The sequence below is a fragment of the Xylocopa sonorina genome, chromosome 15 (genome assembly GCF_050948175.1).
Source record: "Xylocopa sonorina isolate GNS202 chromosome 15, iyXylSono1_principal, whole genome shotgun sequence".
Taxonomy (NCBI): Eukaryota; Metazoa; Arthropoda; class Insecta; order Hymenoptera; family Apidae; genus Xylocopa; species Xylocopa sonorina.
This window is the reverse complement of record NC_135207.1, coordinates 4,711,738-4,731,205: the sequence shown is the minus strand read 5'-3', so window position 1 is coordinate 4,731,205 and position 19,468 is coordinate 4,711,738. Positions and strand designations below refer to the sequence as shown.

Genomic DNA, 19,468 nt, shown 5'->3' with positions numbered 1-19,468 from the left:
AAGTGACTGGGGCTGAGAAACTATATGGAAGTCGTTCACATGCGTTAACAGTTCTCTAGACGCTCCGCGATAATCGTAGCTCGGTTAACATACGAATGACGGTAACCTATAATAGTACTCTACAAACTGTGTACGTACGTTCGTAGCGTAGTTCACGATCAATATATGTACATCCACACACTTCGTAACGATGCTCATTAAATTGGCTATCACACACGCAAACGAGTCGATGAAAGTTACCCTTCGATTCTACGCAACCTGAAAGGAAACCCATTTACTTCACTTCGATTTAACCTGACTTTCAACGAACAATATTTTATATATATATATATATGTATATAATAGAATCAAGCAACGATTCGATTTTCGAAGATTCGAAACGACAGATCGACGAACACCTCGGCTGGGAAGAGAAGTGCGTTTTTTTCGTGCGTTCTTTCGAATTTCATTCGCCCCCCCCTTTTACGTTCGTTCGTTCGTTTTTCCGCATCGCAAGATCATTCGCGAAACGTTCGTTTATTGTCATCTTTGAAAGCTAATCAGCACCACGACTCGAGTATCCGTTCCATTCGTCCTCGTGCGCTTCTCGTTAAATCTCGATGCAACCTCAAGCCCATTCGCGGCAGCCATTGCTCTTTCTGACGGCAGACCTCGCGGGATATACCTCGTGCTACGAATTTCCTTTTGGTTCTCGACGAAATCCGACTACGTGGTATTTCTCTGCTCCATTCCGTTTCTCATTCTCTACTTCGTTTCATAATTGTTCATAGTTGTTTGCTCGTTTGCCTCGTTGCTTCCGGTTCCTTTTAACCGTAGCTCTGGCGTTCGTTATATAACGACAATCTTTGGACCCGTGACAAGAAATCGAAAAAAAAGGAAAGGAGTGAAATTCTGTCTGTATACTCGTCCTCTCCTTCCTCTCCCTTCGGTTACAGATCTTTTCTGATCTCTAATCAAGCGACTCGAATCGCGGACGATAGGGAAATATTAACGATGGGAGGGAGTATATGGTGTCCATTACGTAGACTCGATCGACAGGTGACTTCCATCGTGGCTTTACCGTGAAATCGTTCCGTCTAATCGTTATTTAATGGACAAAGATACGATTCACCTCGAACTAATATCGAGAATATTAGACGCTCGCGAAGAAACGATTCGTATCCCCTTATTTTCCGTCGTCGTTTCTTCTTTGGTTAGACGGCGGTCACAGTCACCCGTCCGAGGGATAAAGAACGAACTGCTACCCTTACGTCGTGTTCCTCCTTTCTAAATACCCTTCCGAATCTCTACAATAACGTAACAACGGTAAAAATCGACGCTCGAACGAAACTCGACGTCGCGACTATAAAAACTGGACATCGACCAACCGAAGATGTGTCCACATCGTATTCTTCGTATCGGAAACAGAGCATCCTCGGACGATTCTGAGACATGCAACCAACTGGTCTACTGAAAAAGCTAACTAGATTCTATGATAACAAGTGTAACCAAATCCTCCATTGACACCCTGTTTCGATCACCGTTTACCAGCAAGCGACCACTCGGGGAAACCGTCGAGCTTCGCGAAGCACAAATCTCTTCCTACTCGGCTACCTACTGAGTCGTTCGCGATGGCGGTTATAATTACGAACGCGCACGTTTTCGTTTCGCGTCTCGCTCAGGACTGATCGAACGAATTTCTTCCATCGATCGATCCTTCTCTAATTCGTCCGGAAAAGTCCAGAATCTCAGCTCGAACCTCGATCTTTTTACGGAGGAGGCCACCAGTGCTCCACTGTACGATCCTCCTTGGTCGGTTCCTTGGAATTTGCCGCAAGGGCGACTCGTAGACGATGGTACCGTGGATGATAGCGATGACGGATGAACGATAATGACGATGATGGTGATCGTGATGATGGTGATCAATGACGGATGATGATACGACGCGGGTATGCTTGTCTGTTGTTGTATTGTCGCTGTCGATGTCGATGAGGTATCTCGGCTCGCCTCTGTTTTTCGCTCTAAGGCTCTAGAAATATGCTCTAGATTGCTTCTACGGTTGCGTGTGTGTGTGCACGTGACAACATCGAAGAAACGAAGAGGACCGACAGCGAACGTTTTCGTTCGCTTTCTACGTTTCGTTACGACCGTACGTGGCCTGGTCTACTTATCTGCTATCCTGTCGATGACACTTGCTTGGGTGCTCTCGCTCGCGTCTCGGTCCCGATCCATCTTCGCCGTCTTCTTTCTGCGGGGAAGCAACGCGAGAAACTTGGTGGAGGATACGATTCACAGTGTTCGTTGTTTAGCGTTTCAAAAGCTTTCCAAGCGTGCCATTATTAATATGTACACAAAAAGGGTTTAGTTTAATTAGAGATATACTCACGAATGAGCGCAGCTGTCGCCATTCGTCGTGGCCGGTCTAGGGGAACCAGTATCACTGCGATGATCGTTTGATGGTTCTTGATCGTCGTCGTCGGATGTCTCTAGAAGCTTCGTGAGTAGCTGCGGTGTTCCCTCTGAACCAGTTGGACTGTACTCTACTGATAACTCGATACTTTTCTCGTCCTGTAACGCGATTTTTCAACTCCAATTAAACACGATTTCAATCGTCGATCGGCCATCAAGGGATGGAAATTACCTCCTTCTTCAGCTTGTCCAGCAACCTTTTCCTGTCCGCTTTCAGCTGATCCGCCTGTTCAGATTGAGCGACAGTCTTTATCCCTGAAAGCTCCAGCAGAGCCAGGTGTGCGTCTTTCTCGGAGACTGCAGCTTTCAGAGCTTCTCGCCTGTCGACAAGCTTGATATTACGAGAGGTATCGATTAAGAAAATCTTCCATGTCCTTATGGAAGAATTAACACGTGTTCGGTGATAACCCTCTGCTGAAATTGCTTACTTCATTTGACGAAGATCTTCCAGTTGTACCGTTCTCTCTTCCGTGAGATGTTCGAGCTTCTTCTCGTACCTCTGCAGTTTCGATAGAAGGGGTTGGCAAGTGATGCACTTCAACGCGGAAGCGGTTTGTATGGATGCGATCCTCTGTTCTAACTTGGCTATCTGAAAAGAAAATGGATAAAGTACGAGCACGTACTTGGAGATATTTCGTGACGGATGCATTCCCATTTTACCCTTTGAAGAGCTTCCTTCTTCGCACTCTCTTCGTTCTTCAATTTCCTCTCGCTGTCGCTTACGATAACGACGCTTTCGCGGAGAGCCTCGCCGAGTTCCTCGATCTTATTCCGTTTCTCCGCGAGATCCTTCAACAACTGTCGTTCCCTGTCCTCCTTCTCCTTGACTACGTTCACCAGCTCCTCGATCTGCTCCAGGTCGATCCTCTCGCTGAAAGCTCTCTCCAGAGAGTCCACCTCGTCCTCCAGTTGTTGGATCCTCTCATCCCTCACCCTGATCTCCTCTTTTAGTATCCCGATGTCGTCGTACTCGCTCAACTCCTTCTTCAGGGCAACGGTTTCCTTTCTCAGCCTCGTTATTTCGTCCTTGCTTTCAACAATTTGCTGCTCGTACTCCTGGATCTTATTATCTTTCTCCGATATTGCGTGCTCCATTTTTTTCATCTTCTGCTCTCTCTCACGTTCTGAACTGTCCTCGATCGCGTGGCAACACGGAAAATCGTCTGGACTCATCGTTGTTCCTTTTTCTTGGCGGTCCTTCGCTGTTTCTTTCTCTGGAAATTGGAATTTGGATAACGATGACGTTGATTGTTAAATTGTGCCAGATGAAACGTGACGCGTGTCGGTTGTTGGGGCAAGGAATTAGTGGGAATGCTCCTACTTGATAAGTCCAGGAAGAGAATGCGACCAGAAAGAGAACAGTGGTGAAAGACAGCTCTAGCGTTTGCCTAGTGGAAAGGTTTAAGATCCTCGCACCAGCTTTTAGCGGCTCGAAATAGTTCTCGTGGTATTCAATGCGGACGAAGAATCAGGGATCAAGATAGATATCGTTACTAGGACTTTGAAACAATCTTACCTCGACAGTTTTCTTCAACCTTCAACAGTTCCTTTTCCAAATACCCAACACGATTTTGCAGCTGTTCGATCCTGCACTCACGATCCTGTAGCTTCCTCTTCAACACGTCCACGTTGTGCTCCCTCACGTACTCCTCCAGCTGCGTGACCATCTCCTCTAGCTCGATAATCCTCTCCTGATCGATCCTGGACCCTCTGTTCTCGCTGTTCTTCTGAATCCACCTCTCCAGCTCTTGTATCCGTCGCTTGCCAGCGGTTATTTGGCAACGAAGGTCGTGCAGCTCCTTCACGTCCGGGTTTTGCTTCAGGAAGTCCTCGAACTCGGCCACGGTGTCCTCCAGCTCCTCGATCCTCCTGGTCTTCCTCTCGACCAGGATCTCCAGATCGCGCACGCTCTCAGTGTCCGCGTGCTCCCGCAAAAAGTTCTCCAGAGACTCCATCTCCTGCTCCAGCTCGACGATCCGCCGATTCTTCGTCTCGATTTCTAGTTTCCAGGTCTCATTGTTATCTTGTACTCTAGATTCGTTGTCTTTACACCCTTTGGACTCCTCCGCCAAGCTCTTCAATGACGCTATCTCGTCCTCCAGCTCCGACACACGTTTGTCCTTCGCCTCCATCTCTTTCCCCCAGAACTCCTTCTCCTCCTTCAGCTCGTCCATCAGCTTCAAGCTCTGGGTGCACTCGTTGTTGCTGTTCTTCACGGTCTTGCAGGCTACCAGCTGATGCTCCAGCTCAGCGATCCTCATGTTCTTCGACTCCAACTCCTTCTTCCAGCCCTCGTTGTCTTCCAGGCTGACATTCTTGGCGTCCTTCAGCCTCTTCGAGCAGCCGGACTGTTCTGTCAGCAACTTCTCCAGCGAGGTCGCCTTCAGTTCCAGCTCTGATATCCGCCTGTCCTTCGCCTCCAGATCGAGCCTCCTGGCCTCCTCGCGTTCTCTCGGGTTCCGGAGGACAGTACTGGACGTTTCTGGATGCTGTGCACGTGCATCGGTGCGCGTGGACGTCGCGGCGGGCGTTGCGGTGCGTGTGCGGAGGCAACGGGTGTGAACGCAAAGAAAATGTGAACGAAAAAAGAAGGTGGACGGGGTGGGGGAAGGGGTGACAAATTATGACGGTTCTGGCCCGTGTGTGCATCGAGCGGTTTCGTACCGAACGACGTAAGGGTGCGGTCTCCAAAATGGCTGCGAACGTACCGCGCAGGGATTCATCTGATTCTCGTCGTCTCCCTCGTTCTCTTTCCCTTTCGATCGTCTCTCTCGATTTTCCTTTCTTTTTTTTTTCTCTTTTTCGTTTGTCTGTTCTCGTTTTCTCTATATTATTACTTGCATCGAAGCCATCGTCTCTCTGGCGTGACGACGTGAAAAGTCAGCCTATGAAAGATCTCTCCTCTGCTTCTGCCTTTCTTTCCCCTCTGCCTCGTCGTTCTCTCTGCCTCGGCCTCACACCATTCACATGCTTTCGTTTATGTATATATTTATATTTATATATCTACATACGTATATCTCTCTCTCTCTCTCTCTCTCTCTCTCTCCCCCTTTCGTGTACGTGTATATACACATGTACAGTCACATGCGTCTATCCATTATCCAGCGTAATATGTATATACATATATTCCATATTACACATATATATATATGTACATACACCGTCGCGTCGTTAATAATTAATTAACATTATTGTTTCCGTTGTCCTCTCTCTCTCACTCTCTCTCTCTCTCAACACCTTTACATTAATATTTATATTTATATATATATATATATCTATATTTATATATATATATATCAATAATTATTGTTATTATCGTCAATATCTTCCCGCTATTAATTATTAAATATGTTAACAATGGTCGCAGCGTTACGTAAAATAATTATATATCTTGACAAAGTGTGTTGTCAAATGGCGAATCAGTACGATCCTCTTTCGTTCGATTAGTTTTCGTATTAATAAGTTCGTGTACTTGTAAAGAGTTCGCTTAATATGCAAATTGTACTAAAAAGAACGGAGAAGGCGTCCCCAACGAAAATCGACCTTAGAAGAAGCTTTTTAGGAATCCGGCGGGACCCGCCTGTATTTTCCATTTATTTGTCCGTATTTTTTATTCATTTTATTTTGTTCATTTGGAAACGCACGTTCGTTTCGCACGAAATCGATCGGGGCACGGTACACGGGCCAATTATATTTGAACACAGCGGGTAAACAGATCACAGACGTGAAGCAAACACGACGTACAAGCAAACAAACACACAGGTCGTACGTGTATGTGCCGTGATCCGGGGTCAGCGTGAAAATTTAAAAAGAGAGCTGGTTAGTCGTGTTCCTATCGATGCTAATAATTAAACGTGGTACAAATCGCGCAAAGGAACCGTGATACTAAAAAAGGGAACCTAAAAGAGGAATCCCTTTGCGCGGTTAGTAGTTACTTCTAGGTTGCTCAAAACATGATTAATATTTAATCGTGTTGGTTAAAGTATATGCTTCCTTTGCAGGTTAAAAGATGTACTGACCTCTTGTTGCTGTGCAGTTGCGGCTTGTTTCAACTTGGCTTGTGCGGCTTTGAGTGCACTGCGAGAAAAATCAGTACACGGTTAATAGCATCGATTGCACGAGAATGAAAATGTTCGCGCTCGATACTCACTCTTGAAGTTCTCTGATTTGTCTCTCCTTGGTATTCTGTTCTTCCTGAGTCATCTGCACCAGCTGCAGTAACCTCTCGGTCTCGGCAGAGCTTCTGGCCGACTCCTCCTTCGCTTTTTCCAGCTCCTTCTCGGCAGTTTCGAGAGCTTTCTGCATTTCCGCCAACCTCTTGTCTGGCGATCCACCGCTCTGCAAAAGAAGAAGAAGAAGAAACGACACAGATGAGAATGGATATCGTTCAGGATCGTTCCATTTATGAATTACCCTTTGTAACTGCTGCTCCAACTGGTCCATTTTCGCTTTCCGTTTCTTCAGGTCCTGGTCGAGACTTTGGAGCGTCCTCTCCTTCTCCTCTATCGTTCTAGCTTTCTGATCTACGGACTTCGCTCGCTCTTCCATCTGTCTTCTCTGCTCTTCCAACTGGCGTCTCTGCTCCTCCAATTGTCTTCTCTCTTGAGTAGTGTCGGTACCAGCTTTCGCGGCGCCAGCTTGGAGTTTCTTGTTCGCCTCGTGCAAGTCCACCTGCGTCGAAAACACCACTGTGAAAACACCCGCTCCTTTGCCATCTGCGAGATGCTACGGCTAGGCAGATGAAAGCTGCATCATTTACTTAGAGCCGTGACCATCACGTTTATACCTGTAACTTTTTTTGCTTCTAATTCGCTTTTCAAGCTTCTCGAATAGCTTAGTTCGCTTTCGATGGTGGAGCGCGTGTTCGATTGTTCATTCTACGGCATTAAAGTTCTAGTCACGGCGGTGGTAAATGAGAGATGCATAGAAACGCAATTAAAAAACAAGTCATACTCGCAGATGATTAGAAACTCGCAATTACCTCGCAAAACTCTAGTGACGTTCAAAATAGCGAAGTATAGTATATATATATAATAATGTATATATGTATATATACAGAATACGTATAAGAAAACGTATGCGTCGAGATAAAAAATGTCTCGAGGTGAATGTTACAATTAGAAGTGGTGCGTAACGCATTCTGTGCATCGATCGTGACACATTCCCCAGTCCGTACAAATAATCGTGAACGCAGACAAGGCGTAACAGCTGGTGGCCATTCATCGCATCTTGCGCAACTTTGCTGGTTTACCATTTTCTATCTCTGGCATCTCGAATACAGTGGCATGCTCCCAAAACGAAATAAAACAGTAAAGGGAACGAAAAGAAGTGATACTCATAAAAAAATGTTGCGCGTCGTTGCGACGTCGAGCGCGCAACAGAACTGTAGCAGTAACGATAATCAGTCGATCGAATCGACGCAAGAGACGATCGTTACGACGCGCCATTTCGCCTCTCCGCGTACGGGCATCGTCTCCCGATAAGAAGGAAACACGGTTCCTTTTGCCGCCCCGATCGTCTCCTCGTCGTCGTTGCTAGTGATAACAACAATAAAAATAATGGTAAAGAAACGGCATAACCATCGAACATACTCGAGAAACGAAAATAAAGAGCGATACGAGCGCGTAAAATGGCTGTGCTTGAAAGTAATCGCATTTGGTTTACTGGGAACGATCTCGTAAAGAGAAGAGGGAGGGGTGGTTCATGAGGGGGATGATAATGGTGAAGGCGATGTTGCGCTTCGCTGTGAAGTGTGACGGACGCCCCGAGATATACATGTACGCAACATAAGATGAGAAATATGTGCGGGTGCATCGTTTGTTTTTTTTTTTTTTTCTGATTTCGTCTGTATACGTATATATCTTATATACACGATATCGTTCTCTGTTCTATTACATATGTATAATCTATCCGATTCGATTATTATTATTATTATTATTATTATTTTTTTTTTTTGTTATCTGCAGCGTGTATATGAGCTGTGGGCGAGTTTCTGCTTCGTCGACGACGAAGGCAGAGGCTGCGGTTGAAATGAGAAGACATAGAGAGACGAGGAGGCGCGATGATGTGTCGACAGCCGGTCGACAACGATCAGCCAACGGTATGTACGTAACATTAGGCAGAGACATAGTGCAGGCATATATTATGGTGCGGATGTAGGCTGTAGTAGTGTAGGTCAGGCGCGAGCGAGTTGCAGGCCGTGCTGCTGCTAACCTGATTTTTCTCCAGCTCCTGGCACAGCATTTCGAGCTGCGCCTGGAACCGCTCGCGCTCGACGGCCGCCTGCTTAACGTCCTCTCGCGCGCGTTCGAGCTCCTTTCGCAACCTGGCGGCCTCCAGGCCGTTTTGCTGCGGTTGCTGTTGTTGTTGCTGCTGTTGCTGCTGTAGCTGCTGTTGTTGCTGCTGCATCGTCGCCTGCATCTGCTGGATCTGCTGTTGTTGCGCGTGCAGCTGCCTCTCGGTGTTCTGGATACGTTTCTGGAGCTCCGCGGCCTGCCTCTCGGCCGTGTCCGCCCGTTGTTTCTCCGTCTCGCAGAGTTTCCGCCATTGCTCGAGCTGGGCCTCGCTGACGCCGCCAGTCGCAGCGGCAGCGTCCCTCGAGGCGATCTGCTTCTGCAGCTCCTGCACGCGTTTCTCGGCCTGCTCGGCCCTCTGTCGCTCCTTCGTCTGGGCCTGGGTCAGGTTCTGGACCTGCTGGCTCAGCCGATGGACCTCCCGCATCTGCGCCTCGAGGGCTTCCTTCGCGGCCCTGTCCGGCGTCTGCGCGTGCACCCTCTGCTGCTGCATCTGCTGCAGCCGGCGCACCTCGTCGCGCTGACGCTCGAGCTCCGCCTCGTTCGTGTTCAACTCCTGCTGGAAGTTGACCAGCATCTCCTGCGATTTCTCCAGCTGTATCACCAGCTGATCCCGTTCCACCTGCAGCTGTTTCGCCTCCGCCTCGAGCTTCTCCTTCACCTTCTCGATCTTCTCCGAGTGTTTCTCCCGGTTCTCGAGGATCGCGGCCATCTTGTCCCGTTCGCGCTGCGCGAGCTGCAGCTCGTGCTGCAGATGCGCCAGCTCCTCGCTGCCGGCGATCTGTTGCTGCTGTTGCTGTTGCTGTTGCTGCTGCTGCACCCTCCTCAGCTCCTGCCTGAGCGCCTCCCGTTCGTCCCTGAGCAGCTGCATCTCCGCCGCGAGCCGTTCGAGCTCCTTCTTGTTCGCCTCGGCCGCCTCTTGATACTTGGCCGTCTGCATGTGCGCCTTCTCGAGCTCCTTGGCCAGCCTGCCCGCCTCGAGCTCCACCTGATCGCGCGCGACGATCGCCTTGTCGAGGCTCGCGCGCAGCCGCTCGACCTCGATGCTCGCGCTCTCCGATCTGGTCTTACCCTCGGTTTGCATCAGCCTCTCGAGCCGTACTATCTCGACGCGGAGCTTCTCGTTGTCCGCCTCGAGGGCGTCCGCTCTCGCCTTCACCTTGTCGTGACGATCGCGTATCTTCTCCGTTTCGATTCTAGCGCGCTCGATCTCGCCCCGATTCCTCTCCTGCGCCGCGGTCGCCTTGTTGGTCTCCTCGCGCGCCCGCTCGAGCTGAAGCTGCGCCTCGTGCAGCTTCGCCTCGAGCTCGACGTTGCTCGACTGCGTCCTCTTCAGCTCGGACTCACGGCCCTCGAGACGTTCACGTAGCTTCTCCACCTCCTGCTGCAGCCTACTACCCTCGCTCTGCCACTTCTCTTGCTCGTACTGGTATTTACCTCGCACCCCTTCCGCACGTTCCAGATCGGCGCGCAGCCTCGAGGCGTCCTGCTCGGCCTTCCTCGCTCGCTCGAGCTCCGCCAGCGCCTTCTCCAGCCTGTCGCGGAGCCGCTCCACCTCCAGCTTCGCCCACTCGTGCTCCTCCTTCTGCCGTTCTTGGCTTTCCTGATACTTGCCGAACCTCGCCGCGTACCTCTCGCACTCCTCGCGCGCGCTCTCGGCCTCGTTGCGCAGCCGTTCCGCCTCGGCCTGCGACTTCCTCACTTCCGTCTGTTGCCTGTCGTGCTTCTCGTACATCTTCTCGATCTCCAGCTGCATCCGCGCCAGCTCCTCCTGCGTCTTCTCCGTCGCCGCCTGGGCTTTGTTCAGCTGCGAGTGCGCGCGCTCCAGCTCGAAGCTGATCCGCTCGTTGTCCGCCTCCAGCTTCTCCCTCTCGTTCTGCAACCTGCGCAGCTCGATCTGAGACTTCTCGTACCGCTCCCGCACCATCTCCAGGTCTACCGACAACCTGTCCAGATCCTCCTTCGACTTCTCCTCGTGCTCCTTCGTGCGGCCCAATTGGAGCGCCGCTCGGTCGTACATCTCCTGCACGCGAGCCAGTTCCTCCTGGGCCTTCCTCGCCTCGTCCCGACTCTTCGACGCCAGCATCTGGTACTTCTCCGCCTCGAGCTCGAGCCTCTCTTTGTCGGCTTCCATCACTTCGATTCGATTCTGGAGTCGGTACACCTCGCTCTGGGATCTGTGGGAACGCGCGAATCGGGCGGCAAATGGTTAATTTTCTCGAAAACTCATCGATCGTGTCTATGGGTTCGACGTTTACTTACCTGTCGTACTTTTCCAGCATCTTCTCGAACTCCTTGTTCGCGTTCTCTCGTTCCTCGTGAGCCTTATTCATCGAATATTGAGCCTTTTCCAGTTTGTCCTTCAGGATCTCGATCTCAGTCACAGCGTCGTCTCGCTCGAGCTACGTAACGATGACGGAACATAAAAAATTGTATATTTTGTTTATGTATTTTTATTTAACCTGTGTGTTGTCTATACTACTTACGGTTAGTTTCTGGTGAGTATTATGAGCCTTCTCCCATCTCTCTTTAACCAGCTCCAGTTCCGATAATACCATTTCTTTGTCCCGTTGCATCTTTGCTATCTGATTTTGCTGGAACTCCATTCTCTCGTGTAGCTTCTCGACTTCTTCCTGGAAACCGTCTTTCTCCTTCTGTAGCCGTTGCATTATGATCTGTTGGCCGGTTAAAAAGTGACAGTAGTGATCGCGCGACACCTACGTTGCTCTTCAAGATTCGAAATTACCTGAGCTTTCTCGTATTTATCCTGTAATCGATCCACCTCCAATTGAATAGTTTCGCGTTCCTTCTGCATCCTGGTAGATTGGCCGAGTGCTTTGTCCAGTTGGCTTTGCAAGTTTTCGAAATCGTAGTTCTGTTTTTCCCTTTCCATTTGCATCTGTAAAGAGTACCAAAAATCTATTATAATTCACGTGTGCCATTTAAAACAGTATAGACTATCTTAGACTAGCACTTCTTTTCCAGCTTACCCTGCGAATTTCCGTTTGCGTTTTGTCCAGTTTCTCCTGCAGCTTATCCACCTCGCTCTGAGTCTTGTCCAGTAGATTTTGCAGTTTGTCCTGTTGAAGTTGTGCCTTGCCAAGTGTCGCCTGTGTACGTTCGAGTTCCTCCTGAGTCTTTTCCAGTTCCGCGGTCGCCTTGTCCCGTTCCGAGTGCAGACGAGCGACCGACGCTTGCGCTCGATCGTACTCGTCACGAAGACTCTCCTGTTCACCCTGAGCGTTTTCTAGCCTAGCCTTCAGCCTGTACACCTCACCCTGGCTTTTTTCCACCTTTGAAAAAGATCGAAGGGTCGTCGTTTTAAATAACCCGTTTGCAGCGGATAGCATGCTGGCACGTCAAAGCCGCGCTGGCCATTTTCGATGGCCACGATGTATCGGTACGTCGAGGGTTTATCCATTATTTTCACAACAACGGACAGCACAGTGCCATGCCATAGTACCACAAGGAAAGATAACAGCAGCGTAGAACACGTTTTTATTGGTGGTTACGAGAAGGAATGACGGGAAGTGAGCAGTCGGTTTAAAGTAATGGTTTATGTCTGACCAAACTCGCTACGTACTACTGCGGCGATTCGCACCGCTGCTTGCTAAGAGATTTACACCGTCGCGAATGCATTAAAGTGTTCAAAACTCTTGCAACTGTTTCGAATGAATTATTAAGGTACTAAAACTACTCGTGTTTTCAGAGCGATATTAATTATTAATGCCTGATTGGATTGAATCATTAAATAACCGGGCTTCCATCCAAGAGTCTGTAAATTCCCCGCGTTCCGTAACTCACGGTCTGTAAAATGAATTCCTAAAATTTTGCATCGGCTAATGGCTGCATCGCTGGAGGAACTGCACGTACACGCCAACACCGATCCATTATTAACGTGGATCTAACGCGTTTCTCGTTTACCGCGGCGCGTTAATTAAAATCAATTTTCTGCTTGCGGCGAGCTACGTGCAAGACCGCTCGCGACATTAAATTTATATCCGTAAACATTTCCAATTCGAGGCAATGGACCGCCAGCCGCGTGGAAATTGAATAAACGGATCGTTTCGAATAATTAGCATAAGGAAACGTGGGTTGGCGAAGAAAAATCTGTTTAAAAAGAGGTCGAGCTCCGTCGAAATGTCAGTCAGACGTCTTCCATTAAGCTCGAGCACGAGGCTGCGTGCAATTTTCCGTCCACTTAGTCGGCAGTTTCATTACCAGTTCGTTTCACGTCATCGACCAAGCTCGGGTACGCCGACGGAGCACGGGAAGAACGAAGGTGCGATTGAAAATTAGATCCGACTACCGCAGCGCTTGCAGTCCAGACCAGTAGTGGTTTCGTGAATCGATCACGATTAAAGGCGATTGTTCGTGCTTCTTGGAAGCGAAATCGGTCTGTCAAGTCGTCGCGATCGTCCGTTAATAGATGGTAGAGTCAGGTTAGGGTGCTGGGGACGATAGTTTGGGTTACTTCCGCGGTCAGCCGGTCGAGAATGCATGTCCCTTGGTCTGCGATCTCTCATCGATTCTACTAGCCTAGACAATCGATCGGTCCAACCAATTGGAAGCTCGATGAAACCGATTTCTGCGCTAGTTCTGAGAATTCGTCTAACTTAGAGTCCATCGTGTGGTTGGGGGATCGATTAATGGGGTGCAGCTGGTCAGAATGTTTTTAGTTTCTTACAGAACCAGGAGAGTTTGAAAATATTTAAAAAACCGTTAAGATGCAAGTTTAAAAAAGAAGCACTTTGTCTTTGAAGCTAAAAGCACTTTACCTTTTCTTGAAGAGCAGCAGCCTCGGCCCTGGCCCTCTCGTTGTCCGCCTGCGTGACCCTGAGCTCAGCCTGTGCCCTCCTGAGTTCCGCAGCTGTCTTCTCGGCTCTCTCCTGAATCCTGTCCATTTCCTGGGAGGAATTCAGGGTGCTCCTGCCGTAGGTCTGCGACCTCTCGAGATCGTGCCTGAGCCTCTCATTCTCCAGCTCCAACCTGGTCAGTCTCTGTTTGGCAGCCTCCCAGTCGGCCCCGCTGCGTCCAACCTCGGACGCAGCTTTGTCCAGCTCGGCTTTGCTCTTGCCCAGCTCCGACTGCGAGCTCTCCAGCTTCGCCTCAAGTCTGTCCTTCTCTGCCTGCGCTCTCTCCAGTCGGGCGCCCAATTTCTCGACCTGTGCTCGGTGGACCGGGTCCAGAAAGCAGCGTTAGTCGACCATTGGTCGAAGACGGGGGGTTTTCTTTTTTCTTTTCTTTCTTTTTTTTTGTTAGCCAAGCGAATGCCAAGAAGTTAAAGTTTCATAGGAGGTCGAGCAGGGTTATTGATCGTATCGACTGGAACGATGCTAAATGGGGTGTACTTTGGATGTTGTTACAACTTGGTGAATGGTTGATCAATTTTCGAATGCTCTATCGAGTTGATCGAGTTTTAAAGGGATGAACGAATCTACAGAAATTTGTAATTTCGTTGACTAGAAAAAATCGAGTTAAAAATACCTTGTTTATCTGGAGATTCTCTGTTTTGTAATTAACAATTTTTTATTTCTATCGGGGCTAGCTTATTTTCATATTTATATTTGCGACGATGGGGTTAAAATTGTCCGCGCTTTTATTAATGTTTACGTGCCTGATTAAAGAATAATCCGTGATTAAAGGGTGAGTTAGCAGGTTAAATTACCGTGAGGCCTTACCTCAGACTCAAGGGCGTGGATTTTCATTTTATATTCAGCGATCTCCCTCTCGTGTAATTCCCTTTCTTCCTGTTTATCTTGCTCGGCCCTGTCCCTCTGTTCCCGTAATTGTGCCATCTGCTTTTCTTTATCTCCTATCGCTTCCTCGAGGCTACTTAGCGCCCCTTCGTTGCTGCAGTGGTGCGCCTGCATTGCCGTTAGACGCGCCCTGGCCATGTCGACCTGGTTGTCCTTCTCTTTGAGCAGATCCTCCAGATTCTCAATCTGAAGTCACAATCGTTCACCCGTTAGAGATGCATTCATTCCCTCGTCCCTCGTTCAAACAGAACAATGCAACGTTAGGTGTGTTACGCGACAAAGGGATGCATTAAAATAAAAGCAGAGAAGTAAGCAAGGATGATGATGAACTTGTTCCAAGAGGATTGGAAGTGTTAGAGTGCCTTTCGTTTCGCGATTTACGGAATTGCTGCGATCTTAATATATTCTGATTCATCAAAATGGTTTCCTAATTTTGAAAAGCACAAGGCAATAACACGTAGATTAATCCGCAAAATTATGCGTATCTAATAGCAGCGACAGTTCGATATTGGTTTTAGAAAGAAGGAATACACAGCTGGATCGAAAGAATGACAGAAAGGGATTAATCGAATAAAAGATTCCTCGTTTTAGTGTTTTAGTTGACAATTAGTAATGAAAATGTACCGTAGACACTTGTGTTAGCAGTCCATAGTCGAAAGAGTGCGAACAAGTCCATAATGGGATCGTAAATCCTTACTTACCTGCCATCTCGTATCATCGATCTTCACAGCCATCGTTCACAGCTCGACAAAACATTTACTCAACCAGGCACTCGCGGTGTACAGCGATAAATAATCAACGTTCTCTAACGCGAAAGAAAATGCGTGTGATCATAAAGCTAAACGTTCCACACGTCGCACAAAAATAAAAGGTGATTACGAAGCGGTGTTTCCTCTCTAACGGACGCACGTAATCGACGACAGCCTGATCGACTCGATCCGGGGGAAAAAACTGACACACAACTCCCCGATTTCCCTCGATCCTGGCCGTCGTCGATCATCGTCGATCCGAGGCAAATAAATTACACCTACGGGTGTGTGCGTGTCGCGAAACAATAAGAAACAACTGAAACCAGTGCGTCGCAGAACAGAACAAATAAAACAAGGCGGGCGGACGTGATTTCTAATGAGGTTTTATTCGAGTCAGGCAGGGGTACAAAAGTAATATGGCCAACGTAAAGGGTTGCGGGTAAATAACTTAAAGATAACGGATAGGCTTTAACGTACTACAGCCTTAACACGGCACAGACTAGGAAAACATTATTACAAAAAGTGTGTCGCGCGGGCGCTCGCGCGCAAGTCTCACACTCATTCCAATCGACAGCAAGATTGACACTCATGCGCAGTCCGCGGTCGCGTCCCTACGAATACTCTCACGCTAAGCGTGCGCTTCCTCTTTGATCTTGGCTGGTTGATTAATCGCCGGGCGAAAATCCCTTTCGACCTAGCGCGGAACTAATTACTGCCGCTGGGGAACGCGGAAATCGATCTCGCGCCCCCCCTTTCCACGCGAAATCGCTTGATAACGATATGATTACATTAAACGACGGTATCGAGTACCTGCGAATGTTCACCTGGCCGTCGTGACACGGCGCGATTCTATTTGTCGATCACTGTTCTCGTTTCCGATAAGGTTGATTTTAATATTTGACAAGGATACAGGAGGGGTGGATGCGGGGAACGATGTTTTCTCGATGAATGAGACAATTTAGCGATCCGTCCGTGCGAAACGGGACCGAGTGTGAACACCAGCAATCGAGAAGACGTATACGCGTCGACGGACATTTAACTTGTAATTGAAACGATTCGATGCAATTAATTACGCTTTAATTTACACGACGGTCATTAACACCCGTTGTTTAGTCGTCTGGACGAGGGTGAAATGAATCACTCCCTCGAATCTATAAGTCGCATCGCGTTGACCTCTCGCGATTATACTACAGCGCGCGCAAATAAAACCAGGTACCATCTGTCCCCGTTTTTCACAGGCTATCAACCACGGAAAATGGCGGGGGAAGTATAAATAAACGGGTGTAAAAATTGGACGCGTCGATCCTTCGTAAACGACAGCAAGATTTTCTCTCGCGTTCGAGTTACGAAGGCGACGCGAAGCGGAGGGATGTAGGGGTTAAATAAAAAGTGGCAAGTCCAGCTTACCTTACGCTGAAGCACGTTGATCTTCCTGTCCTTAATGTCCATGTGGTCCTTCAGCTCGGACAGCTCGGTGTTCATACGATTCCGCTCCTGTTGCGCCTGCATCGCGGCCTGCGTCTTCTTCTCGATTATACGGTTCTTCTCTTCGAGCCTCTGCCGCATATCCTCCACCTGCACGCACGCAACCACGCAACCACCGGGTCATCGTACGAACGTGTGCGAAGAGGGGCGCGGAAGGGGGTGCGAGAACCACTTTGAACAGGACCGATTCAATCCGCATTGCACGGGGGTGGCAGCGTTCTCTGCACGCGACGTGAATAACGCTACCAAACAGTCCGGTCGCGCTTTGCGATTGCAGAGGCGAAACGGGAGGAAGGGAAGAGAGCTCTGCCACGACCCAGTTTCCTGCAGCCTGGCCTTCCTTTCGCCCCTGTTACGTACACTCGCCCCTTCCGTCCGCCCCTACCCCCAAAGTCGATTTCCCCGTTTTCAACCGGACAACCTTCGAGGATCCCCTGCTTGGTTCGTCCCTGCCGCGTTTCGCCGGCTCTTTGTGGAAATTCGAATCTTAGAACTTTCTCACTGGAATTTATAGATGCTAAACGAGGGGGCCCCGCTCGCAATTTACTCCGTTCTACACGGTTTCATGCACCGTGGACTTTCGAGTTAATGATTTACCAGGCGGTAGAAGGGCCGAACTTTTCACCTTATTTTTCGTCAGTCGAGAAACTCTTAATTAGCTCTATAAATTATCCTTTATGGTGATCTGTACGAAAAGTTATCGGTGATATTACACGGGTGCAAAGTTTTTAGTGGTATAGGTCGTTCGTATCCGCACCGACCTCGAGTATCCCATATAGGGCTTGCAAATTCAAGTTCTTTTTGAAACAACGAACGATTGATACGATTATTATTAGAAAACTGTTATCATATGTATCGAATTAATATCGAGTTTGAGAGAGGTTCAAGATTAGAATAGAAATAATATTCCGTGCGAAAGGCGGCTAGTTAACTCTATCCCCGGTACAGTAGTTCCCAGACAAATCAGTTTGTAGAGTTTATCGAGTCGCGTGAAACTAACCGGAAACCGCGAGCGGCTACTGTTCGCCGAGTGGCCAGATAAAGGTAGACTTACGTCAGCCTGCAGCATGTTGTAATGTTCCTCCTTGGCGCAGAGCGACTCCTTGAGCACGGTGATGTGCCGTTGGTAATCCTGGTGCTGTTCCTCGAGGGTCTTCATCTTCGCGGACATGGCGAGCAGCTCCTGGTCCCTGCGTTGCACTTCCGTCCGTAGCTCGTCCAGCTGCGAAAAAGAGTCGTCGTCCACGAGAGGATCAGTCCGTGCGGGCACGGTGCACGCGTCTCGAACGACGACGAAACAACGAGCGACGGAGGCGCCTGGTCTGTCGTCCCTCCGTCGTGGGCCGAGTACGACGACGATCAGCGGGCCAACTTCCCTTCGATCGCTCCTGCCCCGAACGTGGCAAACGTAAATCGGCCGTGAAACGGGTCAGCCGTTTCGCTTTCCGTTCCGAGCCGCCAACCTCTCGACTAGCTCTAATCGTTATACGCCAAACGCTCGTACAGGAACCGGATAGACACCGTCGAGCTGCCATTCAGCCTGGCCGCTCTATCGAATTTCTCCTCGAAAACGCGCGACGCGAGACGTGGATCGCTTGCAGTTTCGCGAAGCTCGCGATCCATGTCACGCGACCCGTCGATTTCGAACAATGATCAACGCGAGAATCGATGAAACGGTGAATCGAGGGGACGAAAACCTCGCTGTTTCCTTTGCGAGTTTAGCCAGCTGATCTGGAGAAAGTTTGGTTAAGTCTCTACAGTGAGGCAGTGGAGCAGTTGGTTGCTGAAAAGCTCGAGACTTTCACCGTTACTGTTGATAACGGTTTTTTTGTTCCATGTACACGCGAATCGTCGTCGTACTCGGACGGGGACTCGTCATACTGAGCATGCAGCGATATCGAAACCAACGATACAAAGTTACAAACAAAGTGTATCCTGCGTGTACGAGAGATATACTTATTACGTGTACGAACGAATGTATTTCAGGCGGAGAACGTGAGAGAATTCAGAGGAGTAGTTCGAGGCTGGACAAGTCGGAAGAAGAACTGGAACGTATTATGTATTTGTGTCTCTCTCTTTATTATTCGTGTACGTACCTACTACGCTCGTCTGATCTACTCTGGTGTCGGCAGGCCGCGTGATGTGATCCCGCGGCGGGATCTCACCGTTGAACGAGACCCCGCCGATGGATCGCCAAGCAGAATCAACACAACTAAATATTTTCTAACTAATCAACTAGCAGAGTTACGTAGCGTGGAGGAGATATCGCGGTCTTCTCTGGCAATCTCCCTGCCCTTTGATCGAAGTAAAACGAACACACGTCCAACAAGAGAGAACGATCCGAGGAAACAAACGAATTCGATGCATAATCGATTTAACCGTTATATATCTTTCAGTGCCTAATTCCCTCGAACCAGGTCCCGTAGGACCCATCGATTCACAGAGCCATCGTCTTCTAAGGTATCTCGAGTCCCCTAAGAGCGATCATCGGTCATAGAACTGTTGAAGAGCGCATCTTCCGTCGTAGATTACTTCGATCAGAGGGCAGCTGTTCCAAAACCAGATGACATGTACGCACGTATCTCAGCCCAAAGACAAAGCACCAGGGATCGACGGATCGATCCAGTCTATCGACATTCATGCGAGAGTTGCCAGCGATCGGTTCCGTCAATGGATGACGATCGATCCTCGATCCACCCCTCTCTCCAGCATTCTATATCGTGCGAAGTTGGTG

The 19,468-nt window shown here is 49.0% G+C and overlaps 2 protein-coding genes across 4 annotated transcripts in view; both read right to left on the bottom strand.

Moving 5' to 3' along the window:
• Window positions 1-948: 948 nt before the first annotated feature.
• Window positions 949-5,054, bottom strand: LOC143430566 (uncharacterized; the record flags this gene model as incomplete). The annotated part of the gene is made up of 6 exons (XM_076906908.1): window positions 949-2,227; window positions 2,366-2,547; window positions 2,621-2,768; window positions 2,877-3,037; window positions 3,109-3,662; window positions 3,965-5,054. Coding segments are annotated over 6 exons (2,220 nt in total), but the record flags the coding sequence as incomplete, so codon positions are not given.
• Window positions 5,007-19,468, bottom strand: part of Brp (ELKS/RAB6-interacting/CAST family member bruchpilot) — a 59,919-nt gene continuing 45,457 nt past the window's right edge. For all 3 annotated transcript variants that reach the window (XM_076906891.1, XM_076906893.1, XM_076906894.1), the window contains 13 exons: window positions 17,789-17,956; window positions 16,657-16,824; window positions 14,423-14,686; window positions 13,520-13,906; window positions 11,732-12,034; window positions 11,488-11,640; window positions 11,228-11,416; window positions 11,004-11,143; window positions 8,662-10,918; window positions 6,862-7,119; window positions 6,599-6,786; window positions 6,468-6,525; window positions 5,007-6,028 (listed from right to left, as the gene is read on the bottom strand). In XM_076906891.1, the coding sequence (XP_076763006.1) occupies window positions 5,993-6,028; window positions 6,468-6,525; window positions 6,599-6,786; window positions 6,862-7,119; window positions 8,662-10,918; window positions 11,004-11,143; window positions 11,228-11,416; window positions 11,488-11,640; window positions 11,732-12,034; window positions 13,520-13,906; window positions 14,423-14,686; window positions 16,657-16,824; window positions 17,789-17,956 (4,569 nt within the window). In that variant the 3' untranslated portion in view covers window positions 5,007-5,992. The remainder of the gene's footprint in view (window positions 6,029-6,467; window positions 6,526-6,598; window positions 6,787-6,861; window positions 7,120-8,661; window positions 10,919-11,003; window positions 11,144-11,227; window positions 11,417-11,487; window positions 11,641-11,731; window positions 12,035-13,519; window positions 13,907-14,422; window positions 14,687-16,656; window positions 16,825-17,788; window positions 17,957-19,468) is intronic.